The 27475-nt window shown below is 40.0% G+C and overlaps 3 protein-coding genes across 7 annotated transcripts in view; 1 reads left to right on the forward strand and 2 right to left on the reverse strand.

Annotated features, from left to right (window-relative positions):
* The window catches only part of CP (ceruloplasmin), an 18341-nt gene extending 15949 nt beyond the window's left edge, over nt 1-2392 (forward strand). Inside the window, exons 19-21 of the mRNA XM_084212669.1 lie at nt 529-668; nt 1034-1196; nt 2255-2392. Coding sequence (XP_084068795.1) covers nt 529-668; nt 1034-1196; nt 2255-2325 — 374 coding nt within the window. The 3' untranslated portion in view covers nt 2326-2392. The remainder of the gene's footprint in view (nt 1-528; nt 669-1033; nt 1197-2254) is intronic.
* On the reverse strand, nt 1224-22931 carry HPS3 (HPS3 biogenesis of lysosomal organelles complex 2 subunit 1). Of its 3 annotated transcripts, XR_014616423.1 has the most exons (18): nt 22651-22931; nt 21249-21743; nt 19806-19992; nt 18778-18863; nt 16898-17090; nt 16534-16615; nt 14608-14762; nt 12965-13073; nt 12573-12754; nt 12023-12200; nt 11158-11388; nt 9328-9513; nt 7958-8146; nt 7295-7402; nt 6737-6943; nt 5356-5446; nt 3713-4267; nt 1224-2437 (listed from the first exon to the last, which is right to left on the reverse strand). XR_014616423.1 is itself a non-coding variant. In XM_084212670.1 (17 exons), exons 1-17 carry the CDS (start codon nt 22871-22873, stop codon nt 4140-4142), a joined length of 3030 nt encoding a protein of 1009 aa, XP_084068796.1. In that variant the 5' UTR covers nt 22874-22931; the 3' UTR covers nt 1224-4139. The 3 variants fall into 3 exon arrangements, 2 of the variants coding, with proteins under 2 accessions (XP_084068796.1, XP_084068797.1); XM_084212670.1 differs by having other exon boundaries at nt 1224-4267; XM_084212671.1 differs by lacking the exon at nt 9328-9513 and having other exon boundaries at nt 1224-4267.
* An 854-nt stretch (nt 22932-23785) lies between these two features.
* On the reverse strand, nt 23786-27083 carry LOC311157300 (tubulin alpha-3 chain-like). 3 transcript variants are annotated; one of them, XM_084211921.1, is made up of 5 exons: nt 26898-27083; nt 26076-26298; nt 25409-25557; nt 24396-25076; nt 23786-24175 (listed from the first exon to the last, which is right to left on the reverse strand). In XM_084211921.1, exons 2-5 carry the CDS (start codon nt 26176-26178, stop codon nt 23879-23881), a joined length of 1230 nt encoding a protein of 409 aa, XP_084068047.1. In that variant the 5' UTR covers nt 26179-26298; nt 26898-27083; the 3' UTR covers nt 23786-23878. The 3 variants fall into 3 exon arrangements, with proteins under 3 accessions (XP_084068047.1, XP_084068048.1, XP_084068046.1); XM_084211922.1 differs by having other exon boundaries at nt 26947-27044; XM_084211920.1 differs by having other exon boundaries at nt 26076-27083.
* Between the last annotated feature and the right edge of the window lie 392 nt (nt 27084-27475).

The raw sequence follows: 27475 nt of genomic DNA on the forward strand, positions 1-27475 counted from the left end.
TTTACTCTGTTTGAAAACACTGTTTGAAAACACTGCTAATGACAGTGAATGGTTTTTTTTTCCACAAGTTAAAAAAACCCCTTAACAACAACAAAATCTCCTGATATATTATTATGTTGAAGTTTTAGTAGAGAAAGAATAAAAGTGAAATTTGAAGTTCTGATTTGATGTCAGTAAACAGCTGCTCTGGATATGTTGGAAAGGCTATGTGCATCCTGAAAGCACGTCTTTGTAAAGCTTACTCTTTTACAAAGATTGACAGGAACTGCAGATCTTGAAAAAATGATCTGCAATTCCCACAGCTCTTTAAAAACTGCAACAATAGCAATGATGTACAGCAAAGAAATTATCTTTATTATGTCTTTCTTTCTAGTTTAATGTGGAATATAGACACAACCATTCATAATGTACCATCCAAAACCATTACTTTTGTTGGGCATTGGCTTTTAAATCATTCAATCTATATTATATTAGAGATAACAATACACAAAATATTTTTTTTCTCTGTCTTACTTTCCTTCTTTTTAGCCATTAATGGAAAGGTGTTTGGAAATTTGCATGGCCTGACTATGCATGTTGGAGATAATGTCAGCTGGTATCTGATGGGAATGGGCAATGAGATAGACATTCACACAGTACACTTCCATGGCCACAGCTTTGACTACAAGGTATCAGGTCTTTTTCTTGCTGTGTAAAGAATGAGAGGTAAGTCAAATATCAAGGAATGTTATCTGTGGTGAAAAGTCATCTTGCAATATTAAGTAGGGCATGTACTTTGACCATACAAGAGCCAGAGAATATCTGCCAGTAGCATTCGTTCACTGGTAACCTCAGAAATTACTTCAACAAGATAGCTGTGAATTTTTCATGGCTGTGGTAAGACAAAAGCTATAGTTTTCCTTCATTTCCACTTAGTTGCTAGTTTATTAAGCTTTGGAGCATGAAGCAGACGTACAAAGTGATGTTTCAGTAGAAATGATACACAGAACATATGTTTAACACAGTTTAACTGTTGCTTCTTTTTGTCTTGAAGCAAACAGGGGTTTACCGGGCAGATGTCTTCGATCTGTTCCCCGGGACATCTCAAACTGTGGAAATGACCCCACAGAACCCTGGCACCTGGCTGTTACACTGTCATGTTACTGACCACATCCACGCAGGCATGGAAGCGACCTACACTGTACTCCAAAAGGAAGGTAAGAGCCACCTAGCTTAGTAATGTTCGTTATGTTTTAAGATGCACAACGGGACTCACAGACAGGCCAGCACACTTAGAACCAGTTCAGGTACCCAGCAATATTCCATGTCTAGAAGCCAAGATGTTTCAGGCAACCTGGTCATACTTCCTTCAGTGCTGCTCAGGAAAATGAAGTAGTTAAAGGACTGGATGATAACTGACTATTACTTCAACTTACCATCCATGAAATCTGAGTGACAGATTTTTTTATTTAAAAAGAATTCTTCATGAGACAGAGTATTTCTGTACCCAGTAGTGACAGACTTCATCTCAATCTTTGTTCAAAACAAGCACTGCTGATAAATACAGCTGAATTCATCATCCCCATACAGCTAAAGTACTGAAAAACTAAAATAGTGTTTACTTTCTCAAGGGCATGTTGTAGCTTTACGGACACTAGTAGCTTGCTCTAGCAATATCACCAGTGAAAAAAACTTGAATTTTGAAGAAAAGTTCTTGTTTCTAAAAAGTTAATACAATTTTAAAACCAACATTTTTCAGTACTCAAAAGACCGAGCACAACACATATTGAGAGAAAGAGAACAGTAGAAATAATTCAAAATATGTGATGCATGTATATATATACAACCATATGATTTACATTTTAGCTATACTAAAAAATACAGAATGCAATGTTAAACAGAAAATCTAATTCTATTTGATAAACCACTAGAATATTAAACAGAACCTAATTCAATTTTATAAACACTAAAACTGATTTACAGAGTATGTTACACCAGATGTCCAGACAATAACAAGGCTAATTTAAGAGTACACAGGAAGACATGTAAAAACAGACTTTCAACTTGGATCAGCAGTACATCAGATTTTTTTATTATTAACCATCCAGACTGCATTAAAATGTAACCTTCATTGCATCTTAAAGTTGTTTTTAAATCTAACTCACAATGTCCCAAACGTACTTGGATGCTCTGTGCTCATTTTGGACTCTGCTGGCCACGTGCACAGACTATTCTTTTGATGAAATGTACAGTAAAGCTATTTTTCTCCTTCTAGACAAGCAGTCTCTGTTCCCAAGATTATTCAATCAGTTCAAGTGTAAAGGCATGCCAGGAACTCAAGAATGATGAAAGCATTTTAACACAGTGATCCTCCAAAGTCTACCTTAATTTCTTGGAAAATATTCTTCTGGACCACTCATCTCTACACAGTTTGGAAGATTTTGCACAGTGGACATGGCTAAGAAAAGAACCACAGACTAAAACAGTGGAATGGATGTAACAGTTTATAAATATATGTTTCTGTAAATGAAAACAGTATCTTGCAAGCAAAACTTATTCTAGGTGTTGGCTAATGCATGCTATTTAGCAGTTGAGGAACATGGAAGAGCTAGTGAAATGTACTTTTTTTAAAAGTTTGCAAATAACCCTGAGTAACAGCAAAATTTGGGGTACCAGTCATCCTACTGTCACATTTTACTAGTATGTCTGTAGTAAATGTTTAGAAAACAGGAATTTGGTTGCACGTTATCCATAGGTTCACTCTGAAAAGATATATAGTATTTTATAATTGAGCAGTTAACAAAATAGTTATATTATTTCTATTTAATTACTTTACAATTTTATTCAGTAGTAACTCTCAAGAAGGTGCATTTAAAAGATTTGGTTTCCTGTTATGAAAATAATTCCAAGGCAAAATTAGGCTGAAATAAGCTTGATGAAATGCAGACAGTGAAGGCCAAAATTTGGTAACTACGGTACTGAAAAGCTTTGCTCTGACAACTCCTGCAGTGGAATCATTTTGCTGTTGCAGCTCTTGGTGAAGGAAAAAGAAAGTGTTTCCTGACAGGTGGAAGCAGCAGTGTTAGAGCATGGCTGATGCTATTCAAAAATAAAAACAGTAAGAGAGAGATGACTGCATTTCAATAACCCAGCTCCTCATGTTAGATTTGTGCCAAATGAGAAGGAAAGATGTATGGGACAGGCAAGGAAAGCAAGATATCTAGGCTTTATGCCTGCAAGAAAGAAATTGCTTCTCTCTAACAAGCCTAAATTGCTTAGGTCTTTTTTAACGGTTACACTGAAACCAGCATAATACCTAAGTTAGATAATTCATTTTACCTGTAGATAATTCACTTTACCTTATGTGAGTAAGTTAAACTACTTTTGATTAATCTTTTTTTTTTTTTTGTTAATGTATTTTAGCTGAAATATAGATGGTCTCTTCTGACTGACTTCTACAGGTTTAAATAACATTGCAACTCCAGTGAAAACATTTTTATAGAGTCACTGTCAGCTAACTAGCCTTTAGATGGTTTAGATGGTTATGGGACCATGGGAGACTTTGTATTTGTGGTAATTGTCAAAAACCCCAAACTACTTTCATGAGGACGTTACAAACATTGTGACAGCTTATTATGACTGAATTCCACCTCTGAAGGAGCAGAAAGATGCTTTCTGCTCACAAGACAGACAAACATCAGTACACACATGCACAAGCACCTGAGATACTTACCAAAAACCCTAGAAGAAATTCAAGGAAATGTCTGTGTTGCGATATCAAGTCAGTTGGGCCCAATTCCACTTGGAAGAGTAAGGTACTCACTTTTACTCATACAGTCGACACATGCCTGAGCCCGAATTCCTCCCTAGGTCCGTGATCCAACTAAAAAAGATTTAAGATTGACTTTCTACTTTACTTTCAGTGAACACTGTATGTTCAGTTGTACTGTAGCGTCTGTATCTCCCAGCTGCTTTGGCACCAGAATTAGCTTCAAAACAGATGCTTTGCCTCAGGTAACAGCTGTCCTTCAGCAGTCGACATAAGATGTATGTGAAGGGAGCCCTGCAGTACCTTATAAGGAGTTCTACTGCTTGCTTCATTTACTTTTTTATTACTGCACACTGTAGTTGAGTGGACAGCAGGTCCACAGGTCATTGTTTTAGGTCAGCAGCTTCCTCTGGCTGCAGTGAAGAAGATGTGGCAGAAAAAATGCTGCAGTTCCATCTTCTGGTAGAAGACTGAGGAAATCCCTTAGCTCCAGTTCCATTGCAACAATTGATAAAGTTTCTGCTCAGAGCAGGGGAGAAAATATTGTTTAGGTATTTTGAGTTTAAAACAAAGAAAAAAATCCAAAGCATTAACAATGCAATTATATTGCACTTGGAATGACATTTGAGACATAGCCATTTGTGCGCAAACACAATTATGGGAAATCTAAAAAGGAAACTGAAGTTATGACTTTGATCAAAAACAAGCCTCTATCTTGACACATCGGGTCTACACATGGCACTAACACTAATGAAGTCTGATCGAGTAGTTCACATGTTTTGTATAAAATGTAAAGCAAACCCTAGAAATCTTATTAATACCCTCACTCAACACTATCTGTAAAACTGGATGCTCTGCAAGAAGCTTCTCAGACCAAGCTGTGTAATTTTAAGTTTTTATGCAATTACAACACAGTTACTGCATGAAAATAAACCCAAAGAAAAACTGCTGGCACCAGAAACTAGGACTTTACAAGAATTGTGCTGCACAATGCAATCCCACAATGCTGTTTTTCTCAGGCATTCCAATGGCATACTTTGAAAAATATATGTGCTTTTTTTAATATTCCTAATTTGGCAAAACCATCACACTGGCCCCTCAGCTATACACAATATTATTAATTTCTTACAAATGTGTAATGATATGACTACAGAACTATTAGGGTGGATTTCTCTACTTTAAGTATTAACATACTGGTTTTAATCATCAATACACACTTAAGCCTCCCCTGTGTTATCAATAACAGCCTATTACCTAAGAACCATATAGTCATTTAGCCTAGGAAAAAACCAATCAGAATTAGTTCTGTTTAGTAGGTTTTTTAATGGCGTCTATTCCTTACCTATACAAAAAGAGTATGATTACAACAATTTACCTGTTTTCAGTACAAAATTTATGCCCTGATTTTTATGAGGCTACACTGCCTACATTGCAGAATTCTGTGCTAATGACCAAAAAGGTTGCTAAACTGTATTAGCTTTAACTGAAGAAAAAAAACCCCTTTTTTTTCAAATTATCATCTCAGTAGTCCTTAGTCTGAACAGTTATTAAGAATGTTAGCTGATGAACAAAGCCTTCTGGAGTCGAGTTACAACCAATTGATTTACCTTGGAGTGATGAAATAAGAACAGGGCAGTCATTTCCAGTAAGTCTAGTTCTCTTGCAAAGTTCAGGAAGCAGCTTGTTCCACCACAAAGCCTAATCCACAAAGTCCAACAGCAAACATATTAATGAACAAGGACTGAAATTAAGAGTATGAAAGATCTGCTAAAAATAACCTGAACTAAGCTCAGATGTGTACAAAAACAGGTCAGTTATTATGAACTCAGTAATTCACATATATAATGCTTTGAAATGCAGTGATTTTGAATATGTTGTGTTTTTCAATCTGCACTGTAACTTTTTTCTGCTTTTTATACAGTGTCTCTCATATCTCCATAGAACACAGAGTTTAGAAGACAAAAACTGTCACCTAATTAGCAATACCAATGCACTTAAGAGAATTTTTCTCTCAAACAGCTTGATGGAAAGTGGTGAATAGCATTGCTCTGTCTCCTGACCCGATCTGTCTCATTCCAACAGCTGCAGTAGTAAATTAGGTTTTGTGCACAATTTTGTAGGTAAGAATGGAGAGAAGTAAAGGGATTTCTTTCCTCCTTTAAAACTGGTAACTATTTTTTTTCACTTGTGTTCAGATGCAGCACTGCAACCTCACATTCTACTCTAATGTGGGAACAATCACAGAAACTATTTTCAGATCTGAATAAAAAGCTCAAATCTGGTTCTGAATAGAGTTCTAGTACATCTGTCTGATAGACGTCACATTTGCTGACTCTGGTCAGCAGACCTCCATACAGTTAACTGAGCTGTGCTGGGAAATGGAAATAAACTCCTGTAGCCCTGGAACACTAGAATAAAACCAGTTCCAAAACTAAAACTGTACAGAGGCGTAATGGGAAAATGGGACACAAAGATACAATCTTTCTGTTCGTGTACTGGTACCGTTCTGATTGCTAGAAGGTCAGAAGATGTCACTAGAACGCAGGAAGAACATATTTAAGTGCGATTTTATTCAAGGGACCATGTTCTCTTGTCAGTTAGCTTATTACTAAGATTTCACATTATAAACATTGACAAACAATTCAGAACATACGCAGTGAGAAACTAGACAGCTTTTCATTTACAGCAGAAAAAGAACATCTCATTCTTTATTCTGAGGCACTGTGCCATCTAAAAAGACTGCTTTCAGTTTACCACAGTGAATAGAGGAAGTGGCAAAAGAAACTGGAGAAAAAATATTCCATTACAATTCCTGAGGACTGAGTTAAGGAATTAAAATGCCAAGGAAGAGGTGGAACGCAAGCTAAGCAATTTACTTTGCCTGAAAGCTAGGCTATGTGATCCATCCAGAGTCCATCTGCACATAGAGCATTTCAGTTTGGGAAAAACCCCAAGTGACAGTGAATAACTGTATCGAAAGTAGCCCACCTGATTGTCACCTTTCAGCTCATGCTGAGCGTAGAACACAACTGCACCAGGACAACTTCTGAGCAGCTGGTCAATGGCTTCCTCGAACTTGCCCAGACGGGTATTGCAGAGAACACGGACAGTGAGGCCGACACTGTCAGCCTCTGTCAGGGGCTCCAAAACAGGCAGAGCTGAAGCTATATTGATTGACTGACTGCATAAAAGAGACTGAAGACAAGAAGTATTGTTTGCATTTAAGACAAACGTTGCAAAAAATGCTAACCATAACCTTAGCAGAAAAGCCCTTACTTGTTTGAATAATCCTGAAATACTTCCTTTAATAAATATTGCTGAAAACTGGGAAAGCAAGTTTAGAGTAGATGCAAATGTAAATACTGTTATCAACAGAACTCTTCAGTATTTTTTTCTTGCATCATTTCAGTCAACCTTTTATTTTGACTTGGATAGCTCAGGGGGGAAGAAGGAGAGTCTTTCTGGCGAAAGTTGTTCACAGAAACGTGAATATTTGCAGAATGGATCTAAGATATAAAGCAGCGAGATGTAATACTTGTTTCATACCTGTAGTCTTGAGATGTCTTCATGGTAATCTTTGTCAGATAAACATCCCACTGACATTATGGAAGCTATCCATGGAACAATCAACCCAAAATGACTACAGGAATTTATCTATACAAGACAGAATTAAGTTGCAATAAAAGAAACATTTCTGTTAGTGACAGTTCCATATGAAACTCATTGCGAGTAAAGAATATTTTAATCTCCAATAGCATAATTTAGAAGAGCACCTACCCCTTCTTTCCTGATTTGTGCATTTTAATAACAAATAAACTGGAAACTTCTATTTATTTTTAACTTCTATTAACATCTGTATTTCAGCTTTCCTGTTCATAATTCTTAGAATTCATCATTCACATGACTTCCTCATTTAGTTAGCTTAGTAAAATTGTAAATAATCCACCTGACAAATTCTCACTGTTTTGTTTTAACCCTTATTTCTATGCACAGCTGACTGCTATTGGAAGTATATTTGCAAATGTCCCCAAAGAGCAAGACTGGCCAAAGACAGAAATACTAATTTGTAATTGCACATCACCTTATTTTATTTCAGTCTTGCTTCTTTTAAGAGATAAACTGTCTAGAATTAAAATATTAAGGATGGTACTTGGATAGATTGAGGAACACTGCAGGCCTAAAACTTCGTCTGTGTGGTTTACAACTTACGAGATCCTCTGTTGTTTTCAATGGCTTAGTCTCAGGAAGTTGCTTCTTTGATATTCTCCAAACATAGTGAGAAGTAACCCTCAATAGGAGCTCCTGAAGTATTTTTTCCTGAGAGGACACTACAAGAAGAGCTTCCCAGAAATCCACCAGGAGCTGGGGAATACTGTTTTCACTGCTATTACACAACATCTAAGAACAAAAACGATAGAGGATAGCGAGTTAGACTATGGTGATTATTAGTAGCAAAAGTTGGAAAAAACAGGAGGAACAGTTATTCACTTTTACTAGAAGCAGAATTTTGATTTCATTTTTGTCCTGTGATTCTATGTAATACACTGCTATGCAAAGTAAAAAGTTCATTAGATGATTTTAAGGTAATCAATTCTGACCAACAGATTTGCTTTCTTTTTCAAGATTTACTCTACTGCCAGAAATGTCACTACAACTGTCAGCAAATATTTACAGACTGCTAACGAGGAACATTTTTACATATGCCAATAGACAAGTAAGTGTCTTGAAAAGTCTATAGTCCATTATACGATCTGCTGCGTAGATCAGCTGAGTATCATGGTAGGATCCACAAGGAAGATGATTTAAGATCTGCTGTGCCAGCAAAAAGAATTTTTACTTGATTTCCAAACGGTTTTAAACAACAACACTTGTTCTAATTGGAACTTCATGACCTGCTTTTTTTGATACAGGTCTTTCACAGTAACATATATAGTCAAGACTGCAACACACGTACATTGAAGAACACATGTTTTAACTCAAGTGTTGCTATTCATTGTAGATAAAGAAAAAAACGTTTGTCTAATCCCAGTTGAAAGAAAGAAAACTTCAGGGACACTCTAGAAAAGCTATTAGCATTTCTTCTTATAAACTGCAGACATGTACTTTTCTTTCGCCGATTTATACAGATCATGAGAACATTATATATCTGTTATGTATTTAAGCCAGATTCTTTAGAAGTATGTTTTAATACTAAAGATTTCTTTAAAAGGAGATTATGGAATTAATTTATCTAAATTCTGAAACATTAACATGGCCTTAGAAAGCTCAATTACTAGGAAGCCACAAAAAGGGTTCTGAGATCAGGGTATTTTCCATTCAAATGACAGGTTAAAAGCAAAGAACTTATGGGGCTGGTTTTTTGCTTTCTTTTTTTGCTTTACTTAACCGGTATTTCATTCCATAAGGTCCAGTTTCTGACTCTGTAACCATCTATCATGACTAGAATATCTCCACCCCTCATCTTGCACTTTCTGAAGAAATGCTGAAATGCGAGTGAAGGAGCAGCTGAGGCTGCTTTTCTTTCCCACAACAATGTCACTATGAAAAAAACAGAAGCAAACACATGATCTCGGGCCAACCTTGAAAAAGGTATCTGCTTCTTCTAGTTCAATTTTACTGTTCTCATGTAAAGCCACAGTGGCAGCCACCAGCAAACCAGGCTGCACCTCCTTGAGGTGAACGGCAAACTCAGTTGGCGCAACAATTCCTTCCTTACGCTGCTGCAGGAGCCGTGGTTGGCCAATGAAGCCGCAAGCCAGTGTTGTCTACAAACATCAATAGATACAAATCAGGTAAAGAATTCAATATATAGATTATTCTACTCAGTAAACTCAGTATTTCCTCTGGCAGTGAAATTTAGATGGAAGCAGTCAGGGAAGAAAGCAAATCCTTTCTGCAATTCACAGAGCAGCTCTCCAGAGACAGAGATCCAAACCACATTCGGGAGCAGCAACTCCTGAAAAATAGGCCTTGTGCCTGAACACTGAAAGTAATATGCAGTTGAAAGATGGAGTTAGCGTGCACATAAAATGGATTTCACTAAGTAATCCAAGACATCTGATATACAGGGTGGTTTGAAAAAATCACTGGCTGACTTTTCAAGAGGCTACTTTGCAGAAGTATGGTTTTTATTTTGATAACACCCCTGAAACAATGATCAAAATGTGCTTCACTTTGTGTAACAAGAAGCTATTTTGAGCTATGCGAGTGCTTCTGAAGGTGAGTACAATATATTATTCCCATTTTAAAGACAGCGGCAAAACAATGCCTAAGTAAAATAAATTAATTACACAAGACATAAGGCAGACCTAGAAGAAATATTAAGATTAGCTTTCTGAAAGTGTTTTTTTCCTACTTTGAAATAAAATGCTTTTTTAAAGGTGAAAAGCAATGGAACATACTTAACAGATCAGATTAGAAAGAAAGAAAATCCAACCAAAAACATTCAAGCCTAAGCCACCTTATTCTCAAAATAACATCCATGCAGCATGTTTGCTCACAACATGGCAATTTCACTTGACCGTGCTGCAAAAGCAGGTGGCGCTGAATATAATTTTTGAAACAGCTCCCCACACTTCTGACCCTGCCACTCAAAACCAGCTAACTTTAAAAAATCTGCAGGACTTTTTCCACCAAAGCACAGTATCTAACTTTGAAACAGCTAACCATTTATTTCAAAAGTGTTTAGACTCCCAATATTCCACTATAAGAAAAAGTCTCTGAAACTGTATTACCTTTTAATATTCCACAGTCTTGATCAAACTCAACAAGAAGTAATTTACAGACCGGTCTCACACAATGTAAACATCTGTGGCAGAGACAGCTCCACTAACAGTTTTGCCCCCAATGATGAGGAATTCTTACTTTCATAGCTCTGAAGTAGGTTCTGATCTGGTCTTAATAAGAGTTAAGTGCTTTGATTCCACATAAGATGTGAAACTGTATACAGAAACTTCAGTTTGGAAGCGCAATGAACAAATATTCTGTTCAAGAAAAATTTTATAATGGCTGTTTGCACACAGATGGTGTTTTGATGGTCATATCACATATTAATTTCCGGTGGAGAGGTGTAGAAATGCTACTATACAATCCTCCCATGCAGCTGAAGAGCACTGGCAGAGTTGGTTACATCCCAGTAAAACAACATCTAATTGATCAAGAATCAAGAGCTTCAAAACTTGTTTATTTTTAAGTCTTCGCCAAGACAAGACTACCCTACCTGTAGGGCAAACTGTACAGACCCAGTGTATGTCAGCCCTCCATTCTACTGTTACTGCAGACATTCAGTGGAGCCTATCAGGAGACAGAGGAGTGACTGGAACTTCTTTTACTGTAAAATGCAATTACAAGTCAAGACATGCCTGGGACTTTGTAAAGCATGAACAGCTCCTGCTCTTGGCATACCTTACCTCCTTATAGGAGTGCATTTCATGTTCATACATTGCCAGGTCTCCCATTTTCAGAGCCAAGAAAGCCTTAGTAAGTGTCAGGACCACTGATGGCATCATCTTTTCTACTTTCTCAAGATACTTCACAGCTGTCAAAGGACATATGTTTCTCATGCTGGGACTGCAAAGGACATCAGGCAGCTGCACAGGGTCCGCAAGATAGAAAATCTGGAGAATTTTATTTCCTGATTCCTATTGAAATAAAAGCAATTTGACAGCTTAGATCTTTTCAGATGTACATTTTTCTATGACATATGAAAGTAGTGCAGTTCTGTTGTTTTGTTTTTTGCGGCAGGTTTGTTTGTATTTTTTAAAAACAGACAAGTTCAGCTTACTATCAAATCACAGCGCATTTCCTGCCTCTCTCTTCTCTACTGGTAAAAGTAAAGGATTTCTAACTGGTAGTGATTCAAACCATACTCTGGCATGCTAGGAGAACATCTACCACCAAAATGAATTGTTTTTAGCTATTGGTACAATTTAGCAATGATCAAAGAAACAGCTTGTTTTGCTACAGATTTGGAAGATGACAGAAATTTGAGGCAGGGCTTTCCTAAAACAGAAGTTACTCTGTGCAAGTGGGAACCAGATCATAGCAACATGCATCATGATAGCCAAACATGTAAGATGTTGCTTGAATGCAGTCCAAAGCATCACAGGTGCTGCTTGCTATTCAACAACAGTGGGAAAATAAAAATAATGTGAAAAAGTGTAAAACTAAAAAAGCAGCTCAGCATTTTCAAAGGGAAAGTGACTAATATTTCATACACAATTCTTAAAATCAGAACAAAATCAGCAGATTACAAATAATCCAACTTATTTCTACCTTACTTAATTCTTCATTTGAGTCTTCATTAAGAGAATGAGTTAAGTAAAATATAAATCCTCTCTCGTATGTCTGTATTTCATCACCTTCTGAAACTAGTCTCTTTAAAACTTCAGCCATGGATAAACCTGACATTCTGTAGTATGGCAAAGCAAGGTGGTAATCCTTTGTGTCAAACCTGAAGGAAATAGAGAGGAAGCAAAAAAATAACAGAACAACTAAGGGCAATGCTTTTACCATCACTCTTCATAAGAACTAAAAGTACATCAAGAACTAAAAGTACATCAAACAGAGTTGCAGGCACATCAGTTAACAGCATATATATTAATCATATTCAACATAATTCTGTTGAATTCAACATAATTCCGAATAATTGAATTCTGTTTAATGACAATAAAGACAACCAGAAGAGAAGACTAGACTAAGCTGGCAGAAAGTTCTGCATGATGTATGCAATACTAATGTAAAACAGCAAAGAATTATGGATTTTCATTTTAACGTTACACCACTGGAAACACATGCCCATGCCACTTTGACATCTATAACATACCTGCTGTAGCAGTCTCCTAAGAAGGCACAACTTTCTCTGAATGCTCTTAGAAGATCTTCTTTCTCATCTGATTTAAGGAAATGAGGGTCCATTATAGCTGCTCTGACCAGTAAGTGAGCCTCACTTAGAAGATGGATGCAGCTCTCGGTTTTAACATTTTCGTAAGTTCTACTATATTCTACCTAGAACAGACACAGCATATGCTTAGGCTGCTGACAAAAATGAAGAATATACAGGAACAATTTTAATGAGGACAGCATCTGTTTGAAATAGGATTATGGACTATTCACAAGAAATATATTATACCATATTCAGCAATGACATGCATCAGAGATTAACTAGCAGTACTTATTTTTAGTTAGCAAATAACAAAAGCAGGAGTTGGGCAATACCATTTCTCTGTAAAGCTGAATTGTTGAAACAGTGTTTATAATATATAAATTCCAACCAGGCTCTGACTCAGAATTTGTTCTGGATTTGATGCTGTCAGCCTTTCTGGAACTAGAGAAAAAAGTTGAGTTGTCAGTGTTGAAATAAACACTATGCAACCAAAAAACCCCCACTCATTTTGTAATTCAAATGCATAAATAGGTATATATGCAGACCAGTAAGTGCTGGAGAGTTAAACTGTGAATTTAAGTAATACTGGCTAATAACAAAACAGGGATAGGCATGTTCACACATAAGAGTCATCATCAGAACTGTCTACTACATCTTCTCCTGGGCTTAACACCAGGGAGTATCAGGAATCATAGAATCATCAAATGGCTTGGCTTGGACCTTAAAGATCATCTAGTTCTAACCCCCCCATCATAGGCATGGGATGGCACCCACTGAACAGGTCAGATTGCCCAGGGCCTTATCTAACCACACCTTCAACAGTTAAGTAATTTGAACCGTTAAGTAATTTAAATTAGCTGTTTAATCTCCTGTAATGACTTAGTGCATGGTTGCCCCTGCAGCTCTATCAAAGTGTTTGCCAACACATGGCATAAATAGGTATCAGAACACTTTTATTCTAAAACTTTGGCTTGGTCTATAAAGCCCTAAGGTTAAACACACTGTAAGAAAACTGACTCTTTTTGTTCTGCTTTTAAATTTTAACTGTACAGATGTAAAGATGTGTACATCTTCATTTTCAAATGATTGTGCTACGTAGCTTACTATTTGTCCATTACATTTTTTACAGAAGGCAAAAAGTGTATCTTCCTCAAATGCCAATTTGATAGAATATTTGAATATTTGAAACAATGCAACTGGCAGAAAATGTGCTTTATACAAGAAAACTACAGTATTTGGAATAGTCATTTTTCCTGACAGGCTTCTCCTTATCTTCTTCTGAATAATGTCTGCTCTAAACTTTATGAAATACTGTGTCAACTACCTCCTCAATCAACTAAAGCCATCCCACTCTTGTTAATTAGCTTAAACTGACTTCAATAAATGTGGTTTCTGAATAACTGCTTAGAATAGCTCCTTAGCTGTTTTATGAAAAGCCTTCAAAAATGGAAAGGGAAGAGCAGTTTTCCTGGAAACTTGTAAAAAGTCACACATACCTCTGGCTACACACAGGCTACAACTGTACCTTGGGGCAAAGTCTGACCAACTTTTGTTGTAGAAAACTACAGTGATGTTCACATCTTACTTGGCAAGAACCGTTAGGCAAAGATAAGACATTCAATTTTGTGCTGCAACATATTTTGTAACCTGTAGCTTTGGCACTACATATTTTTGGTACTCTACATTTTTTCTCAAGACAGATATTTTTTAAATTCTCAGGATCAATTCTTAGTAGTGTTATTTTAACATTTTGTTGATTTCAGGCATTTGTGACTTTATGCTCATTTCTTCTATGTCAGTAACTACAACAGAATTGAAAAAAATAAAAGCTTGATTGCTCTTCTCAGTCACTTAGAAGGAAAGTATTTCTCAAAAGTTTTTCAACGAAGAACCACTCTTAAATTGCAATATCCACAAGTTCAACAATGTAGACAGAGCTGTAAGTACCAGCTCCCTAAAAGACACAAATTCTTACAGCATCCTTCTTGTAGGCTTTCTTCTTTCAGTAATATCTTCTGTGTCTGCCTTAGTCAAAAGAATTATATGGTTTTTGAAATGACAGATAGCTCTTGGTCCTATAAAAAGCTGCATTCTTAATGTACAGACATCCAGTGTGACGGGTGGACAAGCCTACAAAGGAAAGTGACTGTTTTGTAATTTCACTTGTATGTACATTGAGTTTTTAAATAAATCAGGGAAAAAAAGGTAGCTTTTGTACAATGATCTGACATTAAAAACATCCACCGGCTTCCCTAACTTTGAGTGCTTCATTTAAGCAAGAATAGAAATACTCATAAAGGCCTGACAAGAATTATTTAATAATGAGTGGAAAAAAATTATTTCACTCTTCAAAGCAACTGCACAGTTTCAGCTATGTTTCTCAAGATAACTGAACCTGAGGTAGATGCCTAACGCAGAAAACTTTATCCCAGTTAGTTTGATTTTGGCCACTGATTATAAAAGTCTTGATTTCAGTTGCTTATAAAAAGCAATTACAGATAGAAGTATTATATTTGCTTGCCTACTGTTACCTTACATAGCCAGCATTATTTTCCCAATTTGCTCTATATGCACTTTTCATGTAAAACATATGCTATCATCTATACTGGATTAAAAATTGAAAAATGCAGCCTCATTTGCACAGAAATATTCTAAATTTACAGCTTTAAGAAATTAAAATACTACACTTACAAATTAACATACATAGTGAAACAAGACAACACAGCGTTACATGAGTAACCTGCTTTTTGAAGACACCTCAGCATTTCTTGTAAGAGGTGGAGGCCTACAGTGGTGGTCTGGAGGCTCTAGACTGCCCTGGGCTTGTGAGACCCAGAATGAGGCAGCTCTAAACCTGGTTTAAAAAAACAGCAGGAAAAACAGTAATGGCAAATAATAAAAATAACCACCATAACACTTCAAACTCCACACTGGGGCAGGGACACCCATAAGGGAACTGGCCCATGAAGGACTCAGACCAGCGCAGGGACATCCCGGAGGGACTGCAGCCCATGGAGGGACCCACGCCAGAGTGGGCAGACACACTGTGGAAGGCAAGCTGCAGCATGGAAATCTGTGTAGGACTACAGCCTTCACACCTCTCCAAAACTCCTACAGACACAGGAGGCAGCCTGTTGACTAACTGGAGGAACTATGATGGATTTCAATGTAAGCCACAGTAAAAATGCAGAAAGCTGAGACTAGAGAATGGACTGGAGAGACTGCGTCACGTGCTGGTATTAGCTATCCAGAGCAGAGAATACGGGGTTGGCTCTTGAAAATTTTGTAAAACTTCTACTATCCTATGGTTTCTTTATATCTGCTGTCTACATGCTCAGAAGAAATCCTTAAATGCTCCCTTAAAATAAATCTCCATCTATCTTTCCTACTACTTTTATTCATGTGTATCACAATCTTTACATTCAATAGATTTTTACAGGTAAGGAATTGAAGGAAGAGGAAAACTTAAGACCTCCAAGGATCAAAAGACCTCCTCCTAAAAAACATGCCCTAAGTATCTGGTAGCAGACTTGATTGCCTACATGCCTCTTAGAAAAACTGTTTTTTCAAGGACACCTCAGAGAGAGAAACATCATACAATTAAAGAAAACTCTGCACTCTTTGTTCAATTTTATACAGAAAAGCATGGAATTTAGTTTTAAAAATAAGTGATTTTACTGCTTTTCATATTTTTGAAAACATTCTATAATGGTCTAAAATTTTACATGGCAATAGATTGTTTCATTGAGACATCTGTAGACCATCAAAATCCAACATGCCATTTATTTTGGATGTTATTTTATTGGTTCAGCCACCAGAAACGAACAGGATTTCAAACCTTAAGTCAACTAAGCGCCATACCACTACTCCAATTCTATTAGTGAGGTAATGGGAGGTGTACCTTCACAGTTGTGTCAATATATGGATCCTCACCACGAGCTGCTGCTGCACTGCATCGCACTGTGAAGCACTGCAGGTTCTGACTAGAGGAAAATAAGAAAACACAACACAACACAATGAAGAAAAGAAATTAAGATTTGCAAAAGTCAGGTAGCCAAGACTACAGTTAATCAGCTCTTTTTCCTTTGAGGAAATGTGCTTAAAAGCCCAAGGAAGAGGGCATGTTGAAATTGAACTAGCACAGGAGCCTGCCCAGAGATTTCCAGGAGGCTATGAAGGATGTATCAGAGGGGATAAAAAATTTTCAAAGGACAGCAGCACAGAGAAACATAGTAATACTATCAGTAAAACCATAAGCATAGTACCTTGTAATGACGTGTAGGAACTGTGGAGTGAGGACTGCCTGCTCTGACTTCTCTGAATATTGGTAAGTAGAAATTAGTTCTACTAACTTCCCAAGAGAGTAGAGATATCCAACGTGAGGTAAAGAGAAAAAGCAGAAGAGACTCAGAAGTTTTCTCTTGTTCTCAGTTTCCTCATAGGCTGTTGCAGGAATTCCTAAATATAACAATGAGAAAGGCATTTTATGTGCTTCATAAATAAAAACCGGGCAATTCCATTCCAAGCCTGATGCCTAAAAGACAGAATCAAACCTGCCCAAGTTGCAGACTAGTTTCCTTAGTAGCTAGTAAAAAGAAGTTTTATATGAAGCTCAGGGCACATGTCAAAAAACTGTATGACATGTAACCTCATTTGGAAGCATTTTCACAAAAATATTAAAGTATCACCTAGAGAAGAAATTCTATAGATGTAACAGCATTAAAGAGTCCTAAATTCATCAGAACTAAGCATGCATGGACTGAAAGCTTGATCTTAGACAATTACTCTTGAGTTGGAATGAACGCTCATCCAGAGCTGCAGCTCACAAAAAAGCAGGTATGACTTAAGGGAATGAAAGGCTGGAAACTGCAGAATTTACAGGATGCCACTTTAGCAGGCAACAGCTGTGATCATATTCTACAGACCCTCTTATCAAAGCCTGTAAATCACACAAGAGCATAAGACAGCTGGAGTTAAATGGCAAGTAGCTCATTCTTTTCAGTCAGCTGCAAGTTAAATGAGGCACTGTTACTTAGCAGACAGTAAACCACCTCAGACTGAGTGAGGAGTCAGTAAAATTCAAGGGCCAACCATATCCTGGGATGCACCAGGCACAGCATTGCTGGGGGGGCAGGGATGGATTGTCCCGCTCTGCTCTCCACTGGGGCAGCATTAGCTTGAGTCCTGGGGGCAGTTTGGGGCACTATAATACAAGAAACATATAAACCTATTAGACAAGAGACTAAGGGAGGGCTAAAAAGACGGTGAAGAGTCTGGAGGGGAGGCCATAGGAGGAGTGGCTGAGGACACTTGGTTTGTTCAGCCTGAAGGAGATGGAGTAGAGATCTAAGAGCATTCTACATGCAGTTCCTGAGGGAACAAAGCTGTGTCAGGGGAGGTTTAGGTTGGCTATAAGGAAAAGGCTCTTCTCCCAGAGGGTTGTCGGGCACTGAAACAGGCTCCCCAGGGCAATGGTCACGGCCCAAGCCTGCCAGAGCTCAAGGAGCACTTGGAAAATGTTCTCAGGCACTTGGTGGGATTCTTAGGGTTCTCCTGCACAGGCCCAGGAATTGGATTCGATGATCCTTGGGAGTCCCTTCCAACTCAGGACATTCTATGATTCTACAAAATCTGACTGCTAACACACAGCATTAAATTCTTCCATGGATTTTTTGGGGCTTGAGCTAGTGAACCACTAAAATCTGAATTCATCCCTTCCAATTTTAATTAAGGCCCTTCAGAAAGGTAACCAGTATCTTAGTGATTATTAAGGTGGCTGGCTGAGTGGCAGTCTAGTATCCTGAAATACTAAGGAGAATTTTATTAATGCAATGTAAAGAGTAACTGTTTTGCAACACAAAATTTATTGCTAAAGAACCAATAAAAGCTGATTTAGTCACACTTACGGTGCATTGAACTGGGATTTTAGTTCAAGTTTTATGAAGAACTTGGAGGAATTAATACTTTTTTGTTAACAGAAGCTCAGTTTAAATCATTGAAAATGGAGAAAATATCTCAATTTAAACACAAATCAATTTAAAAACAAATCATACACAGTGTATGAAAGAGGATACGCAATGAAGCTCTTTCCTTTCGCAAGCCTTCTGTGACACAGTCCATGGTGTATTCATGCATATCCATTTACCTGTCTGGTATACAGGAAGCAGTTGAACAGAATGCAACTTCGTCTCTTCACAAACCCCAAAAGGCGACTGGTCAGGTGCAAAACGTCTAGGAAAATAGTCCAAAAAATCATGGGAAGTGAAAAATTATGATTATATACTTTGGACAAGTAAACAGCACTGGCTACAAGAGGCAAAGCTCATGTTTTAACACTCAACAACAACGCACGCTCCTAATACCAATGCCATTAATAGCAATGCAAAGAAGCACATGGCACAGTTAGATAGAACTCTATTAATAGAGTTCCTGCAACCTAAATCCTCTCTCTTTGCTTGTCTGCAAGATGCATGTCAAAGTTTGACATCACTGAAGAAATCCCACAACTGATTTTGACCTCAATTTAACCTTTTTTTCTCCTCTTTCTTTTCAGTCCACTGAGCTATACGGAACACCATGCCATGTCCAACACTATTTTTTTCCTACTATGTATCATCCTTTTCCCTGCTTTGCTTTAGAATTCACTGTTGGACCCTGGCATCAATTCTTCCTTAGCTTTTGATAGAAATTTTGGTGAAACAGGAAGACTAAATCAGCTTCCTGAGGAGGGGACCTGGAGACGCAGGTGCTGAACTCTTCTCCATGGGATCCTGGGAAAGGCTCAAAGCTGTGCCAGGGGAGGGTTACACTTGATGTGAGGAACCATTTTCTTACCAAGACTGGTGAAACACTGACCAGTTGATGCCCTAGACCTGTCACTGTTTAAGAGGCATTTGAACTGTGCCCTTAACAATGGCGCACCCCTGACGTGGTCAGGCAACTGCACTACCTGATTGCTGCAGACCCCTTCCAAGTGAAATATTCCAAGATACTAGAAAATGGACTTTCCTTGGTATCCCATGATTTCCTCAGTTCAAAAGAAACACCAAAACTTATAAAACCTCCAGAAGTCAAAACATCAAGAGTCTCCTTTCAAAAAGACAAAACACACAACACAGTTTGTTTTTTTTTGTAGTAAATTAACCCATAAAAGGGATAATACATCAGTAATACCTGAAAAGCAGATACTGCACTTCGAAGTGTTTTGTGTCTTCTGTAGGTAACTCTGTAGATTCCAGTGTGACAGGTATCTCACATAGCTTACTTTCCTCCCCAAGCAGTTCCACTGGCTTCTGACATATGATGAACTCATCTAATTCAAGCTGTAAAGGATGTGTTGAAGGATTTTCATCTTTCACACCTGAGCAATGAAAATGCTATCTTAATTGTTCAAACCATTCCATGCAGCAGTAAGAAAATAGTATGACAATATTGATCAAATACTCCAATTACAGCTACCCTGAAAGCATTGGCTTCCTCAAACCACAAGATTTTGAAAACAGCCATAGTAGAAGATGGGAACAATTCCTATTTAAGCCTTAACAGTCTGAATACTTAAGAGTCAAGATTTCTGGGAAAAAAAAACCCTAACAGGTAAACTGTTCTCTAGAAGGTGAGTCAAAGGCAACCGGTGCCACAAATGACTGGTCATCAAAAAATGCTGACTTTTGGCTGAAGGGGTTTTGAGAAGGCAAAGGCAGCCATCACAGGAAGCTGTGTTATCTTTAGCTCAATTAAGTCCTGGAAAGCAAATCCTAATAACACTCAGAAAGTAACTAGAACTTTTCTAAGTAGTTTTTAGTAAAAAAAAAACAGGGGGAAGGCACCATTATCTGAGAAAAGACCCATCTTCACTCAATGAAGAACATAGCATTTATATTGTCCCTATCAGAAAAGTCTTATTTACCTGTAAATTTTTTCTAGGTACAGTTTCCATTTCTAAATGACCCTCCTTTTAAGTTTCTTCAATTATAAAGAAAGCACCTTCCTAAGGTTTGTTGGAGTTGATCTGATACATACATGTTTGGAAAAGTGGGAATTGATAATTGATTACATATGGATTGATATCCTGCAATATACAGGAATGAAACCTCCTGAGTACATCTATTTCTGTGATTTCTATAATTCTAAGACAAGCCCCTGAATAAGATAAAGGACTGAAAAAGGAGAATTTGCTTGATTATGGCAGGTTCTGACCCTAACAGTTAAAAAAGTATACAGACATCACAACAGAAACATTCTCCATTGTGTAAGCCAGTTACTTAGGCAGTGACACTGACAGAATAATTTTTCTGAACACAGCACACTGAACTACTACTACTTTAACTTGGCCCATTGTGGCACTCTAAATCAGAGACCTAATTCTGTGTCTGCAGAGGCTGTACTATCCTCTAAAGGTGGAGCACGATGGCATATTTGTTTGAAATGTTACCTCCAACTACAGGTTGGTACAACTTTTCATGCTCTAGAATATTCAGCTGATAGTCAGTGATAGAACAATCTGGAAATATTTTCTGAAGGGCAAAGACCTTGTTCGAGACTACTTTCAGAACAACAGGAATCAATTAACAGATTCTTGGAGATTAGAAAAATTTAAAAATTTATTTCAGCACCTACCTCCATCCGCAGCTTTCTTTGGTGCACTGGCTCCCTGAGCACATTGCTCTGTCCTGTCTGCACTTTGCTGGACCAGTTCCAGTTTCAGGATTAGAACATCCAGCTCTGTTGTTATGGCTATATGTCTGGCACAAAATGCAACTTCGGCAGGAATGAGGTTATCAATGTGCAAAATTAAGGAGCGCTCAAAATCTAACACAGTCAAATTCTGGTTTATGACACGGTATTTCAAACAGAATATGACTAGTTTATTCTTGCAGCCCACAAGTAGATCTCCATTCACAGGACAACATGAAATACACAGTGGAGGATCTGAAAGCGGCATTTCAACAACTGACATTTGCTCTTTTAAGGCTTCACTGTATGACTCTTCCATCTTGTGACCAACCATCCGGACACACACGCGAGAACTCCCTGCAGACATGCATCGCCAGTTCATATATGCTCTTAGGAAAGTTGCTTTGCTTTTTTCTTCAATTGTCACCAAATAGTCTCCTAGAAAGAGAGCAGTCATACTGATAATCATTTAAAAATAGATTACAGTTTCTGAGTCCATTATCTGCTGTAGTACGCTACAAAGAACATCTTCAAGTCTCAACTCTTACAAAAAATTCCAAGAAGTTTTCACCAATTTTCCTCTAATTGAATACAAAGCACAAGTTTCTTTGCTGGGGGGCACACACTTCACACACCACTAAAAGTAAAGACTTAGAGATGTAGGTTCAGAGTAACTCCTGAGTGAATCCTCTCTCTAAGTTATGATTGCACACAAGGTTCCTCCCACCTCCCTGGCTTCTGACATCCATTAATGAGGAAATGTTTTTTTCTCTACAGACCATGGAAAGCAATGGACAAATAGACTCACGAAAAGCTGTGGAATGGGTTGGAACGACCACCCCACTCCGTGCTCTAAAACCAAAATACAAAAAACCAAGAAAAAAACCCGAAACAAACAACAACAACAAAACAACAAAAACCAAACAACCCCTCTCCCCCCCAAAAAAACCCACGAACCCTCCACCCCCCGCCCAAAAAAAAGCAAGCAGGGGCAGGAGCACAGACCGCAACCGCGGCGGAGGCAGATGATGAAGGCAGCTGCAGCTCCCACCCTCCCTGCAGGCCCGAGGCGGCCGGCGCCAGGACCGGCCCGCAGGCCAGCCCGCTCCAGCAGGTGCGCCCCACCTCCGGCTCGGAAGTAGCCTGAGAAAGAGCCTGAGGAAAACGCGGCTGGGAAGACCAGGCCCTACTTCCGCGGCAGAGCCCGAGCAGCCCCCCGCCCCCGGCCCTGCTGGCCCTCCATTCCCACCCGGCGGAGCCCCAGGGCCGCTCCACGCACTCAGACCTGACGCGTCCCGGCCTCCCCGGCCGAGCACTCACGGACCCAGCGATGGCCGGGACTGACCTGCCGAGCTGTGCGCCATGCGCAGCACCGGACCCAGTGTGGCGAAGGAGCCCAGGGCCTCGCAGCGGCCCTGTTCGCGCACGGTGAACACCTCCACCCTGCAGCTGGCCGCCGTGCTGGCCACGAACAGCACATCTTGGCCGCAGCAGAAATGCGCCGGTTCTTGCTTGCAGGGCACTACTCGCTGCGACCCGAACGGGTGCAGGTTATAAAGCTGCACCATCGTCCCGAAAAGTTCCGCCGCAGCTGCGGAGAGAGCACCCGCTGGGCGGCGCCCAGCACTTCCGCGGTGGGCAGAGCCGCCTCCCCGCGGCGCTCTGCGGGGCGGGCTCGGGCGGCGGTGCGTGGCTGTCCCGGCACAGTACCCTCGTACGAGGTTTCGTGTGGCCTTGGCGTGACTCAGTTGCTGGGTGAGCACCCTTGGGAATCCTCCGTCATGGCGGAGCAGCTCCGTACACTGGTAGAGCAGCCGAGTGAGAAGAGAAAGTGGGAGTGATCCACGAGGGATGTGTGGCGGAGGACTGGGAACGGTGGCTCATGAATGGAAGACCGTGCTGACGGGTGTTTGGTCCGTGGTTTGTGTGCGGAGCAGCTTTCACTTGGGCACGGCTTGGAGCGGCTACTGGCAGCAGGAGCGTGCCTAATGCCTTAGGCTACTGAAACCTGGGTTCTTTTCCAGTCTCCCAGCCTCAAAAGCAGACTTTTTTCGTACATAAATACAGCAATTCTTTCTAAATAGCCAACGAACTCCCCCGCCCCCCCCCCAACGCCTAGTTATTTCACAGAATATTCTCACAAGGATCACTCTTAGCTAAATGGTCTGTATGAAGATTGAAACCACAACCTCGGTGTTGTTAGCGCCACGTGTAATCGGCTGGGTCAGCACTTTTTGCACAAGCCAAATGTCCTATGATAGAGCTGCTTCCATGTGTCTAAAGCTCTATTCATGTGACCATACTAGTAAAGATTAGAATTTTTTTTTAACTATGCTAATGTAGGAAGCTAAAAATTACTATGTACTTTTAAAGCAGGTAACGGATCTGCTACCAAAACCTGCAATCTCAAATTGTCCTTCCTTCATGAATATGCACGTTAATAGTGAAGAAGAAAAAAAAAGCAGCAGTATAATCTTTGGAACTTTATTTGGAAGCACATTTGAAAACAAACAAACAGGGTTCTGCGATTTTTTTTTTTCCCGGTAAATAGATTTTTCCAGGCTTTCGTTTCCTCAATATTCATCTCCTTCTTCAGCCTCTGCTTCTACTGAGTCTAGGCCAACTTCTTCATAATCCTTCTCAAGGGCAGCCAGGTCTTCCCGGGCTTCAGAAAATTCTCCTTCCTCCATCCCCTCCCCAACATACCAATGCACAAAGGCACGCTTAGTATACATGAGATCAAATTTGTGGTCAAGCCGAGCCCATGCTTCTGCAATAGCAGTTGTGTTACTCAGCATGCACACAGCCCGCTGCACCTTGGCAAGATCAGCACCTGGCACCACAGTTGGAGGCTGGTAGTTAATGCCCACCTTCAAGAAAACAAACGAGAACTTTCCTTAGGAATGCAAAGGCTTAAAGACTCATTGCTGTTAACAAAAATCACCATGATTACAAATAAATAAAAAAGCTTAATTTTCTACTTTATCAAAATATTTTACATTACATTACAACATTGTAGCACGACTGTCATCTCTGAAGACTACACAATTCTTAATCACTTAGATATAGAGTACTTAATAGGCTACCTACCTTGAATCCAGTTGGGCACCAATCCACAAACTGAATGGTACGTTTAGTCTTGATAGTGGCAATGGCTGCATTGACATCTTTGGGCACAACATCGCCTCTGTATAACATGCAGCAGGCCATGTACTTGCCATGGCGAGGGTCACATTTGACCATCTGGTTGGCTGGTTCAAAGCAAGCATGGGTAATTTCAGCCACAGATAACTGCTCATGATATGCTTTTTCAGCAGAGATGATAGGGGCATATGTTACCAAGGGGAAATGGATTCGTGGGTATGGAACCAGGTTAGTTTGAAATTCTGTCAGATCTACATTGAGGGCTCCATCAAAACGCAGTGAAGCTGTGATGGATGAAACAATCTGGCCAATTAATCGGTTTAAATTGGTGTAAGTAGGACGGCCAATGTCCAGGTTACGACGACATATATCATAAATGGCTTCATTATCTACCATAAAGGCACAGTCTGAATGCTCTAATGTTGTGTGGGTAGTTAGAATTGAGTTGTAGGGTTCCACTACAGCAGTGGAAACTTGTGGTGCTGGATAAATTGCAAACTCCAGTTTAGATTTCTTGCCATAGTCAACAGATAGCCTTTCCATGAGCAGTGATGCAAACCCTGAACCAGTGCCTCCACCAAAACTATGAAAGATAAGGAAGCCTTGCAGCCCTGTGCACAGGTCAGCCTATAACAAGGTGGAAAAAACGGGAGAAAAAGTTATTGATGGTTTTGGAGAAATCAGTATTAAAATAATAATTCAAAAGCATTTCTGTCATAAGTTTGCTGGTTTTATGTTGTTATTACTTAAAAAAAAGTGTTCTTGAAAGGTTCTGGTTTAACTGATTGAGTTTGTATTTAAAGGGGGGATGGGGCACACCAGGAAATAAAAAGTTTATTTTGTTTTGAACAAATAACTATGCACAAAATTGTTAACAAAAAACCAGCAAACCATCGATACTGCTTGCTAGAGAGCTGTATCAATTACTTTAAATACTAACTTGCAGCATGAATCCTTACCAGTTTGCGAATGCGGTCTAGCACTAGATCAACAATCTCTTTTCCAATGGTATAATGGCCTCTGGCATAATTATTGGCTGCATCTTCTTTCCCAGTAATGAGCTGCTCAGGATGGAATAACTGCCTATACGTGCCTGTACGTACTTCATCTACAAAAAAACCCAAAATACCACATCATAAATTTGATCTGCTCAGTTGTGTGTGCTGCCTAGTGACTACACACAAAGCACACGTGTCAAAAGAGCGTAGGCAGCATCTCTGACAGCTCATCTGACTAAGTCTAAGAAATTGCCACAACTTCTGTCCCTTTGTTTCAGGGTAAACATCAGGCACACACAAAGCAGTATTTGTACTCAAGGAACACAGAGATCACTCAGAAAACTACATTACAGGTACAATACTGTATAGCACTCAAGCAAAACTCTGTATGCAGTGCAGCAGTCTGGAAAGATGATCCAGATCAAAAAAAAGTTCTCTTGTTTTCCAGATATTGTTACTGGTAGACCATTATTTAATTTCTTTCAAATAACAATAACCACAAATGTCAAAACAGCATCTGGACACAAGTTTTAAAATCTACAGTGTTCTAAGCAAACAAAAAAAGACAGTAGGGAATCTATAAAGGATCCTCACTTTTTCACTAAGATCTTTAATGTTGGGTACATACCAACTACGGTTGGTTCTAGGTCTACGAACACTGCTCTCGGAACATGTTTACCAGCTCCTGTCTCACTGAAGAAAGTGTTAAATGAATCATCTCCACGTCCCATAGTATTATCACTAGGCACTTGACCATCAGGCTGGATCCCATGTTCAAGACAATACAATTCCCAACATGCATTGCCAATCTGAACACCAGCCTGGCCAACGTGGATGGAGATGCATTCACGCTGCAAAGTAAAAAGAGAATCATAATGAGACATGGAGTTACTTGCCCATGGGTTGTATCTTCCATGATCATTCTCTGCTGCAGTATTCCCTGCTTGCCCTTAAGTCACAATTTAAGAGAACAAGTTGTTGGCTGCTGGCAAGACACTACTCACCAATGCTGACCTGCACTGACTTTGTGAATATTGGAAGATCCTAAAGACAACATAGTCCCTATGAACATATGGGTGAATACAAATTCATTATCCCTTACAATGCTGCATATATATTCCATCTTTAATATTCAGCCTAGTCTCTTTTTACCATTCTTTTAGTTTTTGAAAGACCTCTTTATATAATATCCCCCCAATCTCCTTGACTCATTACCACACCATATACTGGGTAACTGTTGCAAGAATCTTTCCTGCACAGGACCATTCAGTACATTTTCCTTCGTAATAAGCATACCAGTATCTAGGCCTTAGCAATTAGTACATCTTTTATTCACACATAGTCCTACGTGAAATCATCTTAAGAGTCCCAATCGAATATAATCTGCCCCCTTTAAGCTAGCTCCTTTGATTCTAAGCAACTCTGCCATGTATGTTTAATCTCCCAATACCTCAACTGCCTTACACCTGAGATGGAAATAAGCTGCTGTTCTAATTTACTGTTAGAGTGTATCTAGAAAAGAGCAGAGATGGAAAAGGCAAGGTGTCTGGGCTGCTCTTTCCCGTTTCCTTGGTAGCTTCATCAAATTCCAATCTCCGCTCCAGTCCCGCAGCTCCGCCACGAGACCCGCGGCGCCCACCGGGCCCCGCGGCGCCCACCGGGCCCCGCGGCGCCCACCGGGCCCCGCGGCGCCCACCGGGCCCCGCGGCGCCCACCGGGCCCCGCGGCGCCCACCGGGCCCCGCGGCGCCCACCGGGCCCCGCGGCGCCCACCGGGCCCCGCGGCGCCCACCGGGCCCCGCGGCGCCCACCGGGCCCCGCGGCGCCCACCGGGCCCCGCGGCGCCCACCGGGCCCCGCGGCGCCCACCGGGCCCCGCGGCGCCGCCGGCCACTCCCCCTCCCCTGATTGGCTACCCCCAGCGACTGGCCCACGGCACGCGCCGCCCGGCCCGCCCCTGACGGCCGTCGGCCACGCCCCCTCCTCTGATTGGCTATGCCCAGGGAGCGGCTCACGGCGCGCGCCGCGCG

Source organism: Fringilla coelebs (assembly GCF_963513975.1).
Source record: "Fringilla coelebs genome assembly, chromosome: 10".
NCBI classification, from domain to species: Eukaryota; Metazoa; Chordata; class Aves; order Passeriformes; family Fringillidae; genus Fringilla; species Fringilla coelebs.

Bases quoted from the DNA above. Each gene is read 5' to 3' on its own strand.
- HPS3 (XM_084212670.1), bottom strand. From the start codon at position 22,873: ATGGTGCAGCTTTATAACCTGCACCCGTTCGGGTCGCAGCGAGTAGTG. The intron at 9,514-11,157 runs GTAAGGTATGCC...TGATGTTTGTAG, and splicing joins AAATGCACTCCTATAAGGAG to ACAACACTGGCTTGCGGCTT. The intron at 5,447-6,736 runs GTGGGCTACTTT...TTTGTGGATTAG, and splicing joins AGCTGAAAGGTGACAATCAG to GCTTTGTGGTGGAACAAGCT.
- LOC311157300 (XM_084211920.1), bottom strand. From the start codon at position 26,331: ATGTCTCATTATGATTCTCTTTTTACTTTGCAGCGTGAATGCATCTCC. The intron at 25,558-26,075 runs GTATGTACCCAA...GTTTTTTTGTAG, and splicing joins CCTAGAACCAACCGTAGTTG to ATGAAGTACGTACAGGCACG. The intron at 24,176-24,395 runs GTAGGTAGCCTA...GTTTTCTTGAAG, and splicing joins GGTGCCCAACTGGATTCAAG to GTGGGCATTAACTACCAGCC.